General features: G+C 46.2%; 1 protein-coding gene across 1 annotated transcript in view; it reads right to left on the reverse strand.

Annotated features, from left to right (window-relative positions):
- Positions 1-5,035: 5,035 nt before the first annotated feature.
- LOC141128438 (putative helicase MOV-10) overlaps positions 5,036-18,347 on the reverse strand; it is a 156,020-nt gene continuing 142,708 nt past the window's right edge. Inside the window, exons 20-22 of the mRNA XM_073615724.1 lie at positions 15,649-15,737; positions 13,794-13,918; positions 5,036-6,354 (exon numbers count right to left, since the gene is read on the reverse strand). Of these exons, the coding sequence (XP_073471825.1) occupies positions 6,290-6,354; positions 13,794-13,918; positions 15,649-15,737 (279 nt within the window). The 3' untranslated portion in view covers positions 5,036-6,289. The remainder of the gene's footprint in view (positions 6,355-13,793; positions 13,919-15,648; positions 15,738-18,347) is intronic.

The following is an 18,347-nucleotide window of genomic DNA, read 5'->3' on the forward strand; positions in this document are numbered from 1 at the left end:
TGGGGGGCTCTGCACTGAGGGGGGAATCTATACTAATGGGGGCTCTGCACTGAGGGGGATTCTATACTAATGGGGGCTCTGCACTGAGGGGGATTCTATACTAATGGGGGCTCTGCACTGAGGGGGATGTCTATACTAATGGGGGCTCTGCACTGAGGGGGATTCTATACTAATGGGGGCTCTGCGCTGAGGGGGGATTCTATACTAATGGGGGGCTCTGCACTGAGGGGGGATTCTATACTAATGGGGGGCTCTACACTGAGGGGGGATTCTATACTAATGGGGGCTCTGCTCTGAGAGGGATTCTATACTAATGGGGGGCGCTGCACTGAGGGGGATTCTATACTAATGGGGGGCTCTGCACTGAGGGGGATTCTATACTAATGGGGGGCTCTGCACTGAGGGGGATTCTATACTAATGGGGGGCTCTGCACTGAGGGGGATGTCTATACTAATAGGGGGCTCTACACTGAGGGGGATGTCTATACTAGTGGGGGCTCTGCACTGAGGGGGATTCTATACAAATGGGGGCTCTGCACTGAGGGGGGAATCTATACTAATGGGGGGTCTGCATTGAGGGGGGATTCTATACTAATGGGGGGCTCTGCACTGAGGGGGGGATTTTATACTGATGGGGGAGTCTGCGCTGACGGGGGATTCTATACTGATGGGGGTCTGCACTGGGGGGGGGGGGTGTATGTACTGATGGGGCGGTCTGCACTGAGGTGGGAGGTTGATACTGATGGAGGGGGGTCTGCAGACTCTGTACTGAGGGAGGGTTTCTGTACTGATGGGAGGTCTGTACTGAGGGAGGGGGTCAGTACTTAGTGGGGGGTCTATACTGAGGAAAGGGGGTCTGCACTGAGTGGGGGTCTGTACTGATGGAGGGGGTCTGTACTGAGGGAGGGGAGTCTGTACTTAGTGGGGGGGTCTATATTGATGGAAGAGGGTCTGTACTGAGGGAGGGGGGCTATATTGATGGAGTGGGGTCTGTAGTTAGTGGAGGGGGGGTCTGTACTGAGGTAATTGGTGGAGGGGGGTGACACCAATTTTTTTGGCACCGGGTGACACCAACCCTAGTGACGCCACTGCATACTTGTGTCATTTTAAGTGCCTTCAGTAATTTTCATTCAACCAGGTGTGTCAGAGGGGCTGAGGTTGTTTAAGAGAGTCAAGGCAAAGAACAGAGAACCCAATCAATCAAGCAGCTCATGCAGGGGTGGCACTACACTAGTTCTAAACAGGTTTACTATATTGTGATTATAGGCTTATAAAAGAAGTATGCACTAGAGACAAGGTGAGTATGGCAGTGAGAGCTACTTTTACCGGAAAAAATGGCCGTTTTAAAAACATTTGTTCCAATTGATACATGTCCCCTGGGGCAGGACCCAGGTCCCCATACACTTTTTATGGCAAAGAACTTGCATATAGGCCTTCAGTGAGAACTCTGGATTTTGCAGGTTGGAGCCCCATTGACTTCCACTATTCCTGCATATGTGATTCATAGGTTGGACTTGATGGACTTGTGTCTTTTTTCCACCTCATCTACTATGTAACTATGTGATCTGACAGGCATGTTTGCCCGCAATAGCGCTGCTTTCCATTTGTATTAGTGCCCAGTTTCTGAGAGTTGAAGTCTTAATTGGCCTTAATTGGGCGCTATTTTCTGGGACTGCAGAATCATTTTTCGGTGCTAAAGTAAATTACCCCTTTATATTTAAGACCACAAATTGTACATAAATACAGACATCAACATATAATTTTTTTTTTTAAAACAACACATCCACACGTCACAAATATAATAATTACAAAGATAGCAAAAGTTTATTAAGAACAAAAATAAAGCAAGTGGCTGTATACAAGACCAAACCAAAGAAAAGATTACAGAGAGCGAGATAGATACAAATATCATGAGAGAGAGAATATGGGGGGGGAGAGAATATGAGGGGGGGGGAGAGGGAATATGGGGGGAGAGAGAGAGTATATGGGGGGGAGTATATAGGAGGGGGAGAGAGAATATGAGGGCGGAGAGAATATCAGGGGGGAGTGAGAGAATATGAGGGGGGAGAGAGAGAGAATATGAGGGGGGAGAGAGAGAGAATATGAGGGGGGAGAGAGAGAGAATATGAGGGGGGGAGAGAGAGAGAATATGAGGGGGGGAGAGAGAGAGAATATGAGGGGGGGGAGAGAGAGAGAATATGAGGGGGGAGAGAGAAAGAGAGAATATGATGGGGGAGAGAGAGAATATGAGGGGGGAGAAAATATGAGGGAGAGAGAAAATATGAGGGGGGAGAGAAAGCGAATATGAGGGGGGAGAGAGAGAGAGAATATGAGGGGGGGAGAGAGAGAGAAAGAACGAGGGGGGGGAGAAAGGACATCAGGCTCTAAAGGAGCCCACCGAAATGCACCTCTATTGGCCATACTGTTCCTTGGGCTGACAGACTGTTCCGAGAGGTTACCAGCTCTTTCTGTGGCGTCCACCAGAGCTCCGGGTCCACTGTTCCAGCTGTCCCCTGCATTCACGGCATCGGCTTTCCCTGGACTGTCTCTCAGAGTGTTAGCAATGGCTTCCCCTGGATTATCCCCGGTATTACGCATTACATCCCATTGCCTGTCACCCACTTATTGTGAGTTTATACATTTGTGTGTTTATATCTTTTAATAATAAATCGTACTACACCAGTGGCTGCTTGGCACCTCTCTTTCCCTCCCCTCCTCTAGTTCAGCATTTGGGTTCCCAGCCCCTCCTGAAAAGGTAGCCTTGCATAAGCCCTGTTTGTTGGTTAGCCATTGACTCATTGCATTAGGTTTATTCCTAACTTCTGGGAATATATAATTTTAGTTGAATATTTTGGTATTATTGTACATTTGATGATTTGTGTATAGACAAGGTAATTTAGACAATTTTATCACAAGCATTAGGCAATATAAAGGTAGAGTAAAAAAATAATTAACTTTACCCTTCCCCCTAGTTAAGTCCCAGGAGATAATTAGATTACATGAAAAGTCAAAACAATTAAAGAATGGATTTCAGTAAAATAAACCCCCACCCCCTCTAACACCACCGGCACCTAGCCGTCTGGACTACACAGTTGATCAAAGTGAGAGCCTATCAATCAAATCTAATTACAGCAAATAGCGGATTTAAGGAAACCTAAAACAAAAAATACATTTTCTGTAACCCAGATCTGCTTGAATGTACACAAGGCATATAACACAACTCCAGCATAATAGTTCCACTATGAACAGAATGCCAACAGGAACAGCCCCTCCAGTGCACATCAGAGTGCTGACATGTGCTGCCCTCAATCACAGTGCTGAAATGCGTTGCTCCCAATCACAGTGCTGACATGCGTCGCCCCCAATCACAGTGCTGACATGTGTTGCCCCCAATCACAGTGCTGACATGCGTCGCCCCCAATCACAGTGCTGACATGCGTTGCCTCCAGTCAGAGTACTGACATGTGTTGCCCCCAGTCACAGTACTAACAGGCATCGCCCCCAATCACAGTGCTGACATGCGTTGCCCCCAATCACAGTGCTGACATGCATTGCCCCCAGTCAGAGTACTGACATGTGTTGCCCCCAGTCACAGTACTAACAGGTGTTGCCTCCAACACAGTGCTGACATGCGTTGCCCCCAATCACAGTGCTGACATGCGTTGCCCCCAGTCAGAGTACTGACATGTGTTGCCCCCAGTCACAGTACTAACAGGCGTTGCCTCCAATCACAGTGTTGACATGCGTCGCCCCCAATCACAGTGCTGACATGCATTGCCCCAAGTCACAGTGCTGACATGCAGTATGCATGTATGGTTTTTCATTTACAATCAATCTCACTTGTATAATGCTGTCCTTGTGCTCTCTAAATATTGCAGTGCCATAATCCTGCTATAATCTTGAAATCCCACTGCCGCTGCCGATCCCTTCTCCACAGACACTGTAGCAACAATGGCAACAACAGACTGGTTGTTCTTTTTAAAAATGGCACTTATCTCCACCTTGCATTGTGTCATTGCCTGTTTGGAAATACCGTGATGCTGCAAGCTGGGATGCCCATTGACTCCTGGGATTGATTACACTCATATCCCAGGAGCCAATGGGCGGGCGGACATGACATACCTCGCTGCGGCAAGGTACAGCGGAAGCAAAACATTCAGCTTAAAAAACAAAAGAGGCCGTGTAAAAAAATGGGTGGAACTCCGCTTTAAGGCTGAATTCCAAGCATAGATTTTGCTGGATAATTACATTGGTCCAGTTTGGCTCAATGTAAGTATACATATTCTATACCCGTGGTGCCATTGAGGAAGCGGAGAATCACTTTAGTAGTCTCTGCTACCAGAGTGATCTCTGTCTTCCGGGTCTCATGCAATGTAGCCGCCCTGATGTGGAATAACTACCGGGGATAACCCGCTTGGCATGGGCTCCAGTCACAGAATACCTTGCATTTTTCTCAAGACTAACTCTATTTAAGACTTTTCATTTTTGGCAAACAGAATAGGGAAGGGTGAGAACCTCTTTCAGGTATTAACATCTGCTGCAGTTTCTGTCCATGTCTTAATGGGCAAAATGGCAGTGACTCTTTAACCCCTTTAGGACTGACTAACATATATGCGGCAGCAAAAGTATGGTCTTTAATGCCCACATGCCACACATATGCGTCGCTGGGAGGCTGATGTTTAAATGCTGAGTGCGCCCTCACTACAAAAACCGATGTGTTGTGGACAGCTCTCGGTCCAGACTAAACATTGATAGTCGGCGGGACCGGCTTTGGATCATGTGATCACTGCGACAGTGGTCACATTATCAGTGATGCTTCCCTCCCCTCGGGCATTCCAAACTCTTTAAAGGGATGACGGGGTGGGCAGGAAAGGTTTACAGAACTTTTGAATTTGTTTTATAAGGAGCAGGAAAAGGTTAGAGCCTCTGTCAGATTGTGTCCCTATTGTGGAGATTTTCCCTCTTCATGTTAGGACAGAAGTCATGAGAGATCTTTCCAATTGCAGCAAAGACTAAAACAGGTAACTCCAGAAAGTAACAATTTTAATACTTTTAATATTTAAATTTGCACAAATATTACAATTTATTTGCAACCTTTACAAATCTCAGTATAACAATAAAATAATTGAAAGATTATCCCACTAGCTTACATACAATTAACCAAACCAAAGAACAAATTTCCCAGGTGGCCTAGATCAATGAACTAAATGACTAATGTTTCATTATCCTAGTACAAGCAAAGTATTTCCACAAACGTTTTTACAATTCAATTTTAAATATTTTATATAATATTTTCCATCTGCCATGCTGTAAGAAAAATGGTCCCTCATTTATAGTTTACAGTATAAAGTGGACTATAGACCCTTCAGATATATGGTGAGTAAAAGGCACCATTATATCTGAATGTGGTCACCAGCAGTTGGTGCTGTGGGTGAAATCTAAGCCTCTCATATAAATCCAGGGAGCTGCACGAAGAGGAGAACCCTTCCATGGAGGAGTTAGAATTGTGGATCAAACTTGGGGAGAAATGTTTATCAAAACAAAAAGTGTTCTTTTGTGCAAAAGGAAATTTAAGCCGGGTACACACTACATTTTTTTCGTGCAATCCAGCAGGCTGCATGACAAAAAACGAACAGCTCTGGTCGGAGATGCTGTACTAACCATGTGAGGTTAGTTCAGCGATCTCGCTCACTGAGCTGTTGTGTTCTGACAGGGAGACGACCCCCGTGCTAGAACATTCCGATCAGCGATCTCTGCCATTGGCTGAGAGCGCTGTTCGGGAGCCGCTGGTTTTCAAGCATGCATGTCTGATAGAAGCCGGCTGAACGGCCACTTCTGTTGGACAGACCGACATACACACGGACTGAATGTCGGCCGTTTACTTTTGAACCGGCCATTGTCTTCCGACATTCGGACTGTGTGTACGGGGCTTTAGTTAGAAAATATCACACGTAAACTGTTATCAATTGACCTGTTTATGTTTGAGTTTAAGCTTATTCACCTTCGTACACAAAAAAATTAATCTATTACAAAATATCAAATGTGTGAGCATGAACTGTGAACAAGTCTGCAGCTGGATTTAAAGCCAATTCCTCTGTTTTGCCTGAGCTGTTGTTAAAGTGGTTCATAAAAAATATTTTAAAGCAAATTTGTAAAGCCAGTCTGCATCAACAAAGATTGGTGGTCCCAATGACATAATAGCTTGCTGAAGAATGTCATAACCATGTATCAGTAGTAAAGGTCAGGGTGTCCTCTGCAGGTACTTTCTGAGTAACACTCAAGTGAAAGGTTAGTGTTCAAATCTCCAGGTTGGCTCTGCCTGCTGCTGCACGGCACTCTCACCACTTCTTTCCCCTGTGAAGTACAGCAAGATTAAAATGTTCAAAAAAAAAAAACAATAATAAAATACAGTACACGTCTGCACTTTTCTCCATATTTTATCCTTGTAAAGACCCTGCAGGTACAAAAAAAAATGTATTGATCTGACGAAAATGCACTCAGCTGACACTACATAGCATTTTTATAGAGTGGTGTCAGCTCACCCCCATTTTGTTGCTAAACTACTTAAACCTTCCCATTCTCATCTCTACAACATGGACACCAATCATTGTGTAGTCCCAAGAAAAGAACTAAGAGGACTAATTAGATTCCAGACAGGAAGTGTGCATGAGACAGGTCTGAGTTTATGACATGCATAGCTGCCAACTGTCCCGAATTTCCCGGGACATTCCCGGGACTTGGACTTCATTCCCGGATTTGTGGTGTCCCGGGAAATGTCCCGAAAAATTCGGTTCCGGTTTTTGAAACCGCCGCCGCCGCCGCCGCCGCCGCCGCCGCCGCCGCCGCCGCTAGAGGTCGGCGGCCGGCGGAGACATTGTCTCCGCCGGCCGCCATTTTGTTGAAGTTCAGGAAGACGGCTGGGGGGAGGCTAGACGAAGCTTCTGCGTCGCCGCCCACCCCCTGCCCCGCTCCGCCTCGGCCCGCCTCGGCCCGCCCCGCTCCGCCTCGGCCCGCCTCGCTGCCAGTCTGATATGGAAAGGGGCGGGGGTTCTAGGTGGGGGGTGAGCGCGCGCACCGCTGTGGGACACGATGTGAGTGGGGGGGGCACTGGGGAAACCTGATGTGAGTGGGGGGGGCACTGGGGACACCTGATGTGAGTGGGGGGGGGCACTGGGGACACCTGATGTGAGTGGGGGGGGCACTGGGGACACCTGATGTGAGTGTGGGGGGGCACTGGGGACACCTGATGTGAGTGTGGGGGGGCACTGGGGACACCTGATGTGAGTGTGGGGGGGCACTGGGGACACCTGATGTGAGTGGGGGGGGGCACTGGGGACACCTGATGTGAGGGGGGGCACTGGGGACACCTGATGTGAGGGGGGGGGGCACTGGGGACACCTGATGTGAGGGGGGGGCACTGGGGACACCTGATGTGAGTGGGGGGGGCACTGGGGACACCTGATGTGAGTGGGGGGGGCACTGGGGACACCTGATGTGAGTGTGGGGGGGCACTGGGGACACCTGATGTGAGTGTGGGGGGGCACTGGGGACACCTGATGTGAGTGTGGGGGGGCACTGGGGACACCTGATGTGAGTGGGGGGGGGGCACTGGGGACACCTGATGTGAGGGGGGCACTGGGGACACCTGATGTGAGGGGGGGCACTGGGGACACCTGATGTGAGGGGGGGGCACTGGGGACACCTGATGTGAGTGGGGGGGCACTGGGGACACCTGATGTGAGTGGGGGGGGCACTGGGGACACCTGATGTGAGTGGGGGGGGCACTGGGGACACCTGATGTGAGTGTGGGGGGGCACTGGGGACACCTGATGTGAGTGGGGGGGGCACTGGGGACACCTGATGTGAGGGAGGGGGCACTGGGGACACCTGATGTGAGGGGGGCACTGGGGACACCTGATGTGAGGGGGGGCTCCGCCGGGGACTCCTGGTGTGAGGGGTGCTCCCTTGGGGACTCCTGATGTGAGGGGGGCTCCACCGGGGACACCTGATGTGAGGGGGAGCTCCGCCGGGGACTCCTGGTGTGAGGGGGGCTCCCTTGGGGACTCCTGATGTGAGGGGGAGCTCCGCCGGGGACTCCTGGTGTGAGGGGGGCTCCCTTGGGGACTCCTGATGTGAGGGGGGCTCCGCTGGGGACACCTGATGTGAGGGGGAGCTCCGCCGGGGACTCCTGGTGTGAGGGGGGCTCCCTTGGGGACTCCTGATGTGAGGGGGGCTCCGCCGGGGACACCTGATGTGAGGGGGAGCTCCGCCGGGGACTCCTGGTGTGAGTGGGGCTCCCTTGGGGACTCCTGATGTCAGGGGGAGCTCCGCCGGGGAGTCCTGGTGTGAGGGGGGCTCCCTTGGGGACTCCTGATGTCAGGGGGAGCTCCGCCGGGGACTCCTGGTGTGAGGGGGGGCTCCGCCGGGGACACCTGATGTGAGGGGGGGCTCTGCCGGGGACTCCTGGTGTGAGGGGGGGCTCCGCCGGGGACTCCTGATGTGAGGGGGGGCTCCGCCGGGGACTCCTGATGTGAGGGGGGCTCCGCTGGGGGCACCTGATGCAAGGACGGACTCTGCTCGGACATCTGAAGCAAGGACGGACGGCTGGTGGCAGGCGACGTGGCTGGTGACACGCTCAGGGATCCCACTGATTCTGCATTATGGTGAGTTGAATGATTTCATTCTATATTACAATATAATAATAGAAATAATGCGCTTCAATCATCCTGACACTATAACAACCATGGTGCCGGGATGATTGAAGCATTAACACCAGGTGTTTGGAGTATCTTTATCTGCTGATTGTTAAACTTTCTAGAATACACATATTTCTATTGTGTAGGATCTGGGGCTGCTGTCCCGTCATTTCCCTCTCTCTCCCCCTCTCTCCCCCTCTCCATCCCTCTCTCCCCCTCTCTCCCCCTCTCTCCCCCTCTCCATCCCTCATTCATTTCAGACTCTAACCACACCCTCTAGAGCCACGCCCATTTAAGCCACGCCCACAATTTCGCGTAAACCACGCCCACTTGTCTGTTTTTGCCAGGCCACGTCTGCTGACGAATGCCCCGCCCCCTAATTATTGGACAGCTCCACCTACAGCCACAAAAGTGTCCCACTTTTTTTTTTTACAATGTTGGCAACTATGGACATGGTCAACGGGTATTTTTTGCACTTATTTGACATCTTTTGATTTCTATCTATCTGTTTGATAAGAGTTGATTGCCAGGGTTTTCATACATATTAGGTTATAAATGAAAGATATGGAAGAATGCAAACTAGGGAAGTAGTGAGTAGCCCTGGTACATAAAGCACCAGCTAACATTTTTGTTTTCTAACCAAGCCAGGTGGTATTGTGGTATTTATGTATTGCCACCACTACTAACACTTTAGTGACGTCTACCATACAGACATACAAGCCTACCTGTATTAGGTAAATATGTAGGTTGCCATCAATGAACTCTCCTTTCAGATATGTTCTGTTGACTAGCTATTATGAATGATTCAATGGTTTCAGTACTTTAAGAGTGATTGACCCAAAGATTAGGATTTTCGCCTTCCCTCCCATTTTACTTACTATAGGTTTGTCCTGGGTCAACGACAGTAAAGGCAAAGACCGCCACACAACTAAAATGTTCAGAAGGTAAACAGAAATGGCAGTCTGCAGAAAAACTTTTTAGGGGTTTCCCCCTTCCTGCCCAGCCCTGGCTTTCATTTAAAAGGGTCTGTATGCTGGGGATGGGAAGGATCAGCTGATCATGTGACCACTGTGATTGGATGTCACAGTGGTCACATGATCAGGAGCAGGTCTCATCAACTCCAGATCATTATTACAGACCAAGAGATCTTTGACAGCTCGGTCACTGTTCTTGGAGCACACAGTGAGCATGCTCTCAAGCATAGAAAGTGCTGCTGCCTATGGACATGTTAAAGCCCACCCTCTTTGCCCCCGCACATATGTTATGTAGGCAGCAAGAAGTTAAAGAAACTCCCTTGAAAAGAGGTAATTTACTAAGATCGGGTGATCCTCAGAGGCGGCTTTTTTATTAGGCAAATTAGGTGGCCGCCTTAGGCCTCGCCCTCATGGGGGCCACGGGGCCACCTAATTTGCCTAACATGTGGTATGGAATGTACCCTGGTCGGCGGCAAGGCCATCTTTAAAAAGCAGCTGCCGGCTGTTAGTGTGGAGGGAGACTGACAGCGAGAAGCTCTGCGGCAGGTATCCACCGCTGCACACAGTGTCCAGCTGAATAAGAAGTGGAGGGGATTGTTTAAAACTGCGGGGCTGCAACAGTGACGATTGCTCCGCCCCACCACCTCTCAGCCCCTCAGCATTCTGCACTATACTGTAACCCTCCCCCTTCCCCAGGCCTCCACTTTTGACTCAGAAGAGGCAACTGGAGTGGGCTGGATCGGAACGGGCGAGGAAAATGGCTACTTAGTTGTTCCTGTGAGTTATTGCAGAGCTGATTGTATTTACCAAAATGGTTTTCATATAAGGGACAGTTTAACTATATGGGGATGAAAGTGCCTCCAGATTGTTGACATTATTGACATAGTATAAATTCGATCATCTCCTGTATACTATGTGCAGACTCCGACTGTCTCCTGTATACTATGTGCAGTCTCCAATCATCTCCTGTATACTATGTGCAGTCTCTGATCATCTCCTGTACACTATGTGCAGACGCTGACCATCTCCTGTATACTATGTGCAGTCTCCAATCATCTCCTGTATACTATGTACAGTCTCCGATCATCTCCTGTATACTATGTGCAGACTCTGACCGTCTCCTGTATACTATGTGCAGACTCTGATCGTCTCCTGTACTATGTCTGCAGTCTCTGATCATCTCCTGTGTACTATGTACAGACTCTGACCGTCTCCTGTATACTATGTGCAGACTCTGACCGTCTCCTGTACTATGTCTGCAGTCTCTGATCATCTCCTGTATACTATGTGCAGTCTCTGATCATCTCCTGTACACTATGTGCAGACGCTGACCGTCTCCTGTATACTATGTGCAGTCTCCAATCATCTCCTGTATACTATGTACAGTCTCCGATCATCTCCTGTATACTATGTGCAGACTCTGACCGTCTCCTGTACTATGTCTGCAGTCTCTGTTCATCTCCTGTACACTATGTGCAGACTCTGACTGTCTCCTGTACTATGTCTGTAGTCTCTGATCATCTCCTGTACACTATGTGCAGACTCTGACCGTCTCCTGTACTATGTCTGCAGTCTGATCATCTCCTGTACACTATGTGCAGACTCTGACCATCTCCTGTACTATGTCTGCAGTCTCTGATCATCTCCTGTATACTATGTGCAGACTCTGACCGTCTCCTGTACTATGTCTGCAGTCTCTGATCATCTCCTGTATACTATGTGCAGACTCTGACCATCTCCTGTACTATGTCTGCAGTCTCTGATCATCTCATGTACACTATGTGCAGACTCTGAGCGTCTCCTGTACTATGTCTGTAGTCTCTGATCATCTCCTGTAGTACGTTTAGCACTAAATAACATGCACAACCCTTTGGTGTTTCAGGGGCTACAGTTGAGGCCCCCAAAATCTCAGCAGTTGGACATATTGGAATGAGGTCTCCAAAACAAGCTATAATGTATGTTCGCAAAATAGAGTCAGATCAAGAAAATGTTTTCCCAGGGTCCAATCAATATTAAAGACGGCCCCGTTCCCTTTAAAAGGCCGCATTGCTTCCTCCGCAAACATGCCCGAGGCTGGCATCAGCATAAGGCAGCCACTTAGGATAGTGGAGGTGGTCAAATCCAAAACCCCAGCGCTTCCTCTGTGTCTCCTCAGCACTCTCCAGTGCTCCCTTGGTACTCCCTTCTTGTAAGCTCTGGCACTCCAGCACTGCTGCCATATCCCCGAGCACTTTCCAACATTCCTTCCCTCTCCTCTATGGTTCTGCAGTGCTGGCTGAATAAAAAAGAAAAAGAAACCGAGGTGGAGGCGGAGCATCTATAAATCCGGGCCGGCTGCTGCTTACAAGCGCTGGCGGAAAGGGAGAGAATTACCAAGCCGGCAGCTTTGTCATGAGGGTTTGTGTGCAGGGACTTAAGAAAGGGTAATAAAGTGGCAGGGAGGTTCAAGGATGGGAGGAAGGGGGGGCTTGTGGTCGGAGCCTGCGTAATATGCAGCCTGTTTCAGTTGTTTTATGCATGCCACTACCCAGTGTCCTCTGCAGTGACAGAGCAATCTCTTTCAGACAGGCGGCATTTTTTTTCTGACATGTTGGCTTTCAATTTAAAGTTATAAGTTGCACTAGTAAATACAGCTAGATAAAACAAAAACAGGGTCTGTCTTAATTTCAGGCTGCAAATCAACAAAATGGGATTATTTTGAAAGGGGGGATTATTTTCGATACCCACTGTATGTAATTTATATCATTAATTTTAATTGCTTTAATTATTTTTCTCATGACGGGCGTAAGTGGGGCCTCATGTCTAAGTTTTTCCTAAGGCCTCACCAAGCCTAGAGCCGCCTCTGGTGATCCTATTAAGAAAACTGAAGAAAAGAAGTTCAGGGAAGAACATTTTGTGTTTATGAAGTGGATGTCATGTTGGAAGGCCTAATATTAACTGTCAGTCTCTTCCTTCTGCATTTACACCTAACTATCTGGGGCAAAAATATTCCTGAAAAAAACATAAAAATATTTTCTCTTTATAAAAACAAAACCGATTTTATGTCTGTAGCATAGGGGTAAAAATGGCTGATCTGTTTTTTCCTGACAAGAAATATCACTAAATTAATCCTCGTCTATTGCAGCTAGGCCAGTCCAAAAAATCTTTAATATCTTCTGCCTGCTGGCTATCGCTGTTATCTAAGCACTATTGCTTAAGCTGGCTATACACGAGCAGATTTTTGAACAAATAATCATATGAATATTCTACAAACATTCTTTTTACAGTCAATGAATGGATGAATGTCAATTGAAAGTACTTAAAATTTTTCTTTGGGAAATTACATTCATTCCAAGATCGAATGATGCTACTCACCATCCACTAGTGTATGGCCAGCTTTACTTGTTGCTCCACTGACCACCTTTATCCTGCCTCACTTGGGCCAAAACAGTATATCAGCAAAGGAAAAATGACAATCAAGCTGATATCAATGCTGTCATAAGATGGCCATCTACTCCCTCCAGCCATCCTTCTAGTTCCGCTGTGCATGCATTTACTAATGTGACATGCGCTGTGTCTCTCACTGCACTTTGGTACATTGCCATGTCATCACTGCCCGGGAACAAGCATGCAGATTATGAGTTCTTACTTTACTTTGATTTACTGGCTACAGAATTGTTCTGGTTCAGTGGCCAAGCTCAAGTACCATTTTTAGAACAAGGCCATCAATGACCGCCTTTATATCTCTGTCAGCATAGGGGCAGCTTAACATAACACAAATCATAAAGACAGAAGAGCAAGTAGGCGGTTTTACGGGTTCTCTGTATAGCTATGTCCTTCATCAGGTTTTTCTGGGTTTTTTTTTTTTGATTTTTGGAGGAACTTTAATGGGCAGTCATATTTGTATGTTTGTAGTGACAGTAGTGTAGTATATTACTTGAGTAAAAAAAAGCTGTAATCCGCAAGTGTTTACATTTCATATCAGATCACATATATAGATCTGACTTCCTGATGCTGTTTTAAAGCCTACCTGGGTTGTTGTTTTCATATGGTGTGGAACATCATTATTAGAAAAAAAAAATCACTAAAATGTAGACAAAAGCTAGAGAACTGTGGGTCTCTTGACCACTTTGCCCATACTTACCAGCTGGTGGCTCATTGACAGTAAGGTGTTTAAAAAGATCTGCAAACTCCAATTCGTTAATATCTTCAAGGATATCATTTTGGATGCCAGTGCTGCCTCCCTTCTCGGAACAGAATTTCAAAAACCTAGAAAGAGAAAAAAAACACTGCATTTGAATTTTTGCACAGCAGACCCATGTGGAGAAAATACAAGACTAAGGTCTATGGTTGAGAGAACATTTTAGAGGACATTTAGCTTCAACAATGTGAAAATACTATTGCAAGTTGTAGCTATCTAACACTTCAAGTGGTTTTAAATCCAGCAACGTGCATTACTGGCTGGGACAGAAGCAGGAGCCGTTAGCTCCTGCTACTATCAATCACATCTAGTGATCCAATGACGAGAGGGCGAGGGGCGGGGTTTAATGGACGCATTGAGCAGGGCTCTGGAGCGAGCATGCACCAGTGCCCCCAGAGCATGCAGCTTGCCATTGGGGGGGCACTGGCTGAAGAGGAGGAGCCAGGAGTGCCAGCAGGGGACCTGGAAAAAGGAGGATCAGGGTGGCTCTTTGCAAAACCACTGCACAGAGCAGGGAAGTATAACATGTTTGTTATTTGTTTTCAATGTCACTTTAAGACAAATTGAAAGAAACAAATATATTTAATAAAATATCCTTAAAGTATTGAATTGAAAGAAACAAATATATTTAATAAAATATCCTTAAAGTATATAGAAATTACCCAGGATTTTCAGGGACACGGTTTTGAAGACAAGTAACTGTAAATGTTTGATTTTACAGACCTAATTTCTCTGTAAGTATGATTGCCTTTCGATCACTTGGTAATATAGATCAGAGACAGATTAAAATGTTTGAAAAAGCTTATCCCCCCCCCCACTCAAAAAAGGGAGGTTTATACTTACTCACCTGCTCTGTGCAGTATAGTTTTGCACAGAGTGGTCCCTTACCTTCTCTTCTCTTCTGGGGTCCCCCGCTGGCACTGTCCACTCCTCCTTTCTTACGTGTGCTCCCATAGCAAGCTTCTTGCTATGGGGGCAGACATGTGGGAGCACTTCTGACACACAGACACACGCACACACCATGGCTTGGCCCTGCGTCCTGATCTCTCTTGTCCTGCAGATGGACAGTGCTGGATTGAGAGATCAGGTAAGTATTTTGGTTGGGTGGGGAAACAGGTAGTGGGTCATTTTTTACCATAATGCAAGAGAATGTATGCATGCACAGGGAAGCCACCCACCATCTACCTTGTCTGTACTAGCATGGACTGCCTCATTACACACCAACTACTTAGAAGTGCCTTGTTAAGTGACATGTCCCTGGTTTACTGCAGAAGCACAAAAGTTGAAGCTGGGACCCCTGGACATCTGCCTGGCCCTAGGCTCATTCCTAGATGGCCTTGTAGATTTTCCAGTTTATATGTATTTCAGCCATAAATAAAATTAGGCTATGAAGGATACAAAGTACATTCAAAAAATATTCTATATACTGTAGGTATGTGCAGGAAAAAATGGAGGCTACTTCATTAATCAAAATAACATGCACAGGTGGTACAGCATGGTTATCAAGTTCACAATCATCTGCAGACTGCTTATTACGTCTTTGATGCTGCCTATCTTAGCAAATGTATGCAAGTAAGCCCATTGTTTTGAAGCTAGAAATGGATTAGGCAGATCCTCTTTTTGAACCTGTAGGGAGGGTGTTGACAATTTTTGTTTTGTGAATAATTATTACAGTATCCTTGGAAAATATTTCAGAATGCTAAACATTTTCTAGCCACGCACTGGCATGCATAAGCAATAGATATTTTTATTTCCCAGAAAAAAAACAGTATGATTATATATTTCATTTGTTACTTACCGTGCCCAATAAGGATCTTCAGAAAGTATGACTGGGTTTCCTACCAGAATTAAGAGGGCCTTTGCTCTAGTTATAGCCACATTAAACCTCTGTGAAACATGGCAGAAAAGAGACAGTTAAACAGAATACTTAAGCAGTTTGCTTTACGTGTAATGGGGTATTTATACTGTGTTTCCCTCCCCTCTTTCAATTCTGCCCTTGGTTTCTTTTTCTTGTCCCTTACCCCTCCACTTTTTTCCACCTACAGTATTTAGCTTTCTCCTCAATTGCTTTCTCTAGTTTTCATTTTGCCACATATCCCAGTTTCATGGTCACCCATTTCCAGTCTCATCTGAAATAATATAAACTGATATTTGTATATTTTAGTGTGATAGCTTTCTGCATTATTGAAAGGAGTGCTATTATATCCTTTTTATACAACAGTGTGGGTAGGTTTCTTCAAGAGTTTTACATGCAAAAACAGAACAGCTAAACTGGCCATCCAATATGCAATCAGTTACTTGACTGATTGTAGAGCAAATGGTGTGGTTATTCTGCTTAAAAACCTGATTCATTAGGTTCATAACTTAAAGAGGAGTTCCACCCAGGGGGTCCATTAAAAAAAAAAAAAATTAAAAGTCAGCAGCTACAAATACTGCAGCTGCTGACTTTTAATTGGACACTTACCTGTCCCTGGGTCCAGCGATGTGGGGGATCGAAGCCCCGCTCGTCCCCCCCCTCCGCTCATCGGCGCCGGCATTTCAACTGTGGGCGCCGGGATGTGGCTTCACAGCCTGGCACCCACTGCGCATGCGCGAGCGGCGCCGCACGCCGTGATTGGCCGCTCAATCACCTGGGACCTGTAATGGGTCCCAGATGATTTACAGGAGGGAGGGAGCAGAGCCGAGCCCTTCCTGTGCCGAGGGGGAAGTGATGTCACCAGCCCAGGCAAAGGAAGAGGCAGACTACGAGGGACCACCTAGCAACAGGCATTTAGAGGTAAGTAAAAAAAAAAAATATCCAAATGTTTTTTTGGTTTTTTTTTTAGAATTTTTCAGGTATTTTTGTTTTTTTGGGTGGAACCCCACTTTAAGAGCACAACGTTTTCTATTGGTTGAACTAGATGAACTTGTCCTTTCAACCTAACTATGTAACTCAAGCTAGACCAAATAGGTTGGTTGGTGACTGTGACATTGAGGTCTACAGAAAATCTGCCCAAACAGAAAAGTATCTGCTTTTTGACTCCCTACACCCACTGGAGCTCATACTGGGGGCTATTAGACCTCTTCAGCATTGGCTGAGATGGTGACAACAAGCACAGTGTCTAAAGACAAAGAACGCAGACATCTCAGGAGTGCTTTGAAAGTTTGGGTTTATCTAGGCTGGGCTTTTGTCAAAACATTCACAAGGAAAAGTAAAATCATGGAACCATCAAACAGAGGGAAGAAGCAGAACTCAAGGAGTAATATAGTCACACTGTATGTAGCTAGAGTGTTGGAAGGATCTTTAACAAACATTGCATTCGTGTGCCCTTCGAACCCAGGAATACATTGAGACCCAATGCCCAACATAAACAAAGTAACTTGGTGTATGAAGTGTAGTGCAATGAGTTAAGTGTAATGAGGGATGCAAAGACCTCTACATTAGGTAGACAAAAAACTTCTCAACAAATTAATGACCCAACATAGTAGGGCAAATTCCACAGGTAAAGTTCAGCAATTTTCCTTAACTTTCAACTATAACTAAAGACATAGCTTTTTTGTTTTAACAGAGTGGTGAGGGTTTAGAACTCTTGTCAGGTTTTAATGTTTTCTGTGCACTCACTCTTTGTGTCCTGGTTACCATTATCACCAAAAGAGAAAAAAAATCCCACATTTTGGGTTGTCATCAATGGGACACAGATGGCAAAAAATGACAGGGGTTTATAACCCTCTCTTACTCTATCTACAATGAAACAAAAAAGTTTTGCCTTTACTTCTACTTAAAGTAAAAGGGACACTCCTTTAAGAACAGTGAGTTGCACATTTTGGACAAATAAGACAACTGGTTCCCAAGATGTGAAAGAGGCCATTTATGCCAAATTGGAACAACCATCCCTGAACAGGATTCCACAATTTTTCCACCCTATTTGTGGACAAGCAACAGCTATACATTCTATAGATGTCTGTGCTACCCAGTGGATATAAATGCTGGGTTATTGTCCACTCATTGGAACTGAAGAAGCAGCTTGGAGAAGAAATAAAACATGTTCAACATTACAAAACAAGTACAATTTAATGTGACTAACTATGGCAAATTAAAACAAATGACTTGATTGGAGAAGGCAAGACATTATTTGTACAATAAAAAAAGCACTACATGCACTCTTATATGCTTGCAGTTGTTTAACAAGCTAAACACAAATCAAATAATATTCTTACAATTCACCATTAAATCTCTGCAAGTAATTATTTTAATAACTATGACACTAAACAAGTGCAATTAGGTTTTTAACATTTTCTTACCCATGATATTTAGGGGATACACTTAGACAATTGGCTATATTTCAGATTGCTTAAAAATGATGCTATAAAACAGTGATGGCGAACCTTCTTGAGCCTGAGTGCCCAAACTGCAACACAAAACTAACGTATTTATTTCAAAGTGCCAACATCCATCGCCATGCAGCACATCGCCATGCAGCACATCGCCATGCAGCACATCTCCATGCAGCAGATTAC

The sequence above is a fragment of the Aquarana catesbeiana genome, linkage group LG02, assembly GCF_042186555.1.
Source record: "Aquarana catesbeiana isolate 2022-GZ linkage group LG02, ASM4218655v1, whole genome shotgun sequence".
Classification (NCBI taxonomy): Eukaryota; Metazoa; Chordata; class Amphibia; order Anura; family Ranidae; genus Aquarana; species Aquarana catesbeiana.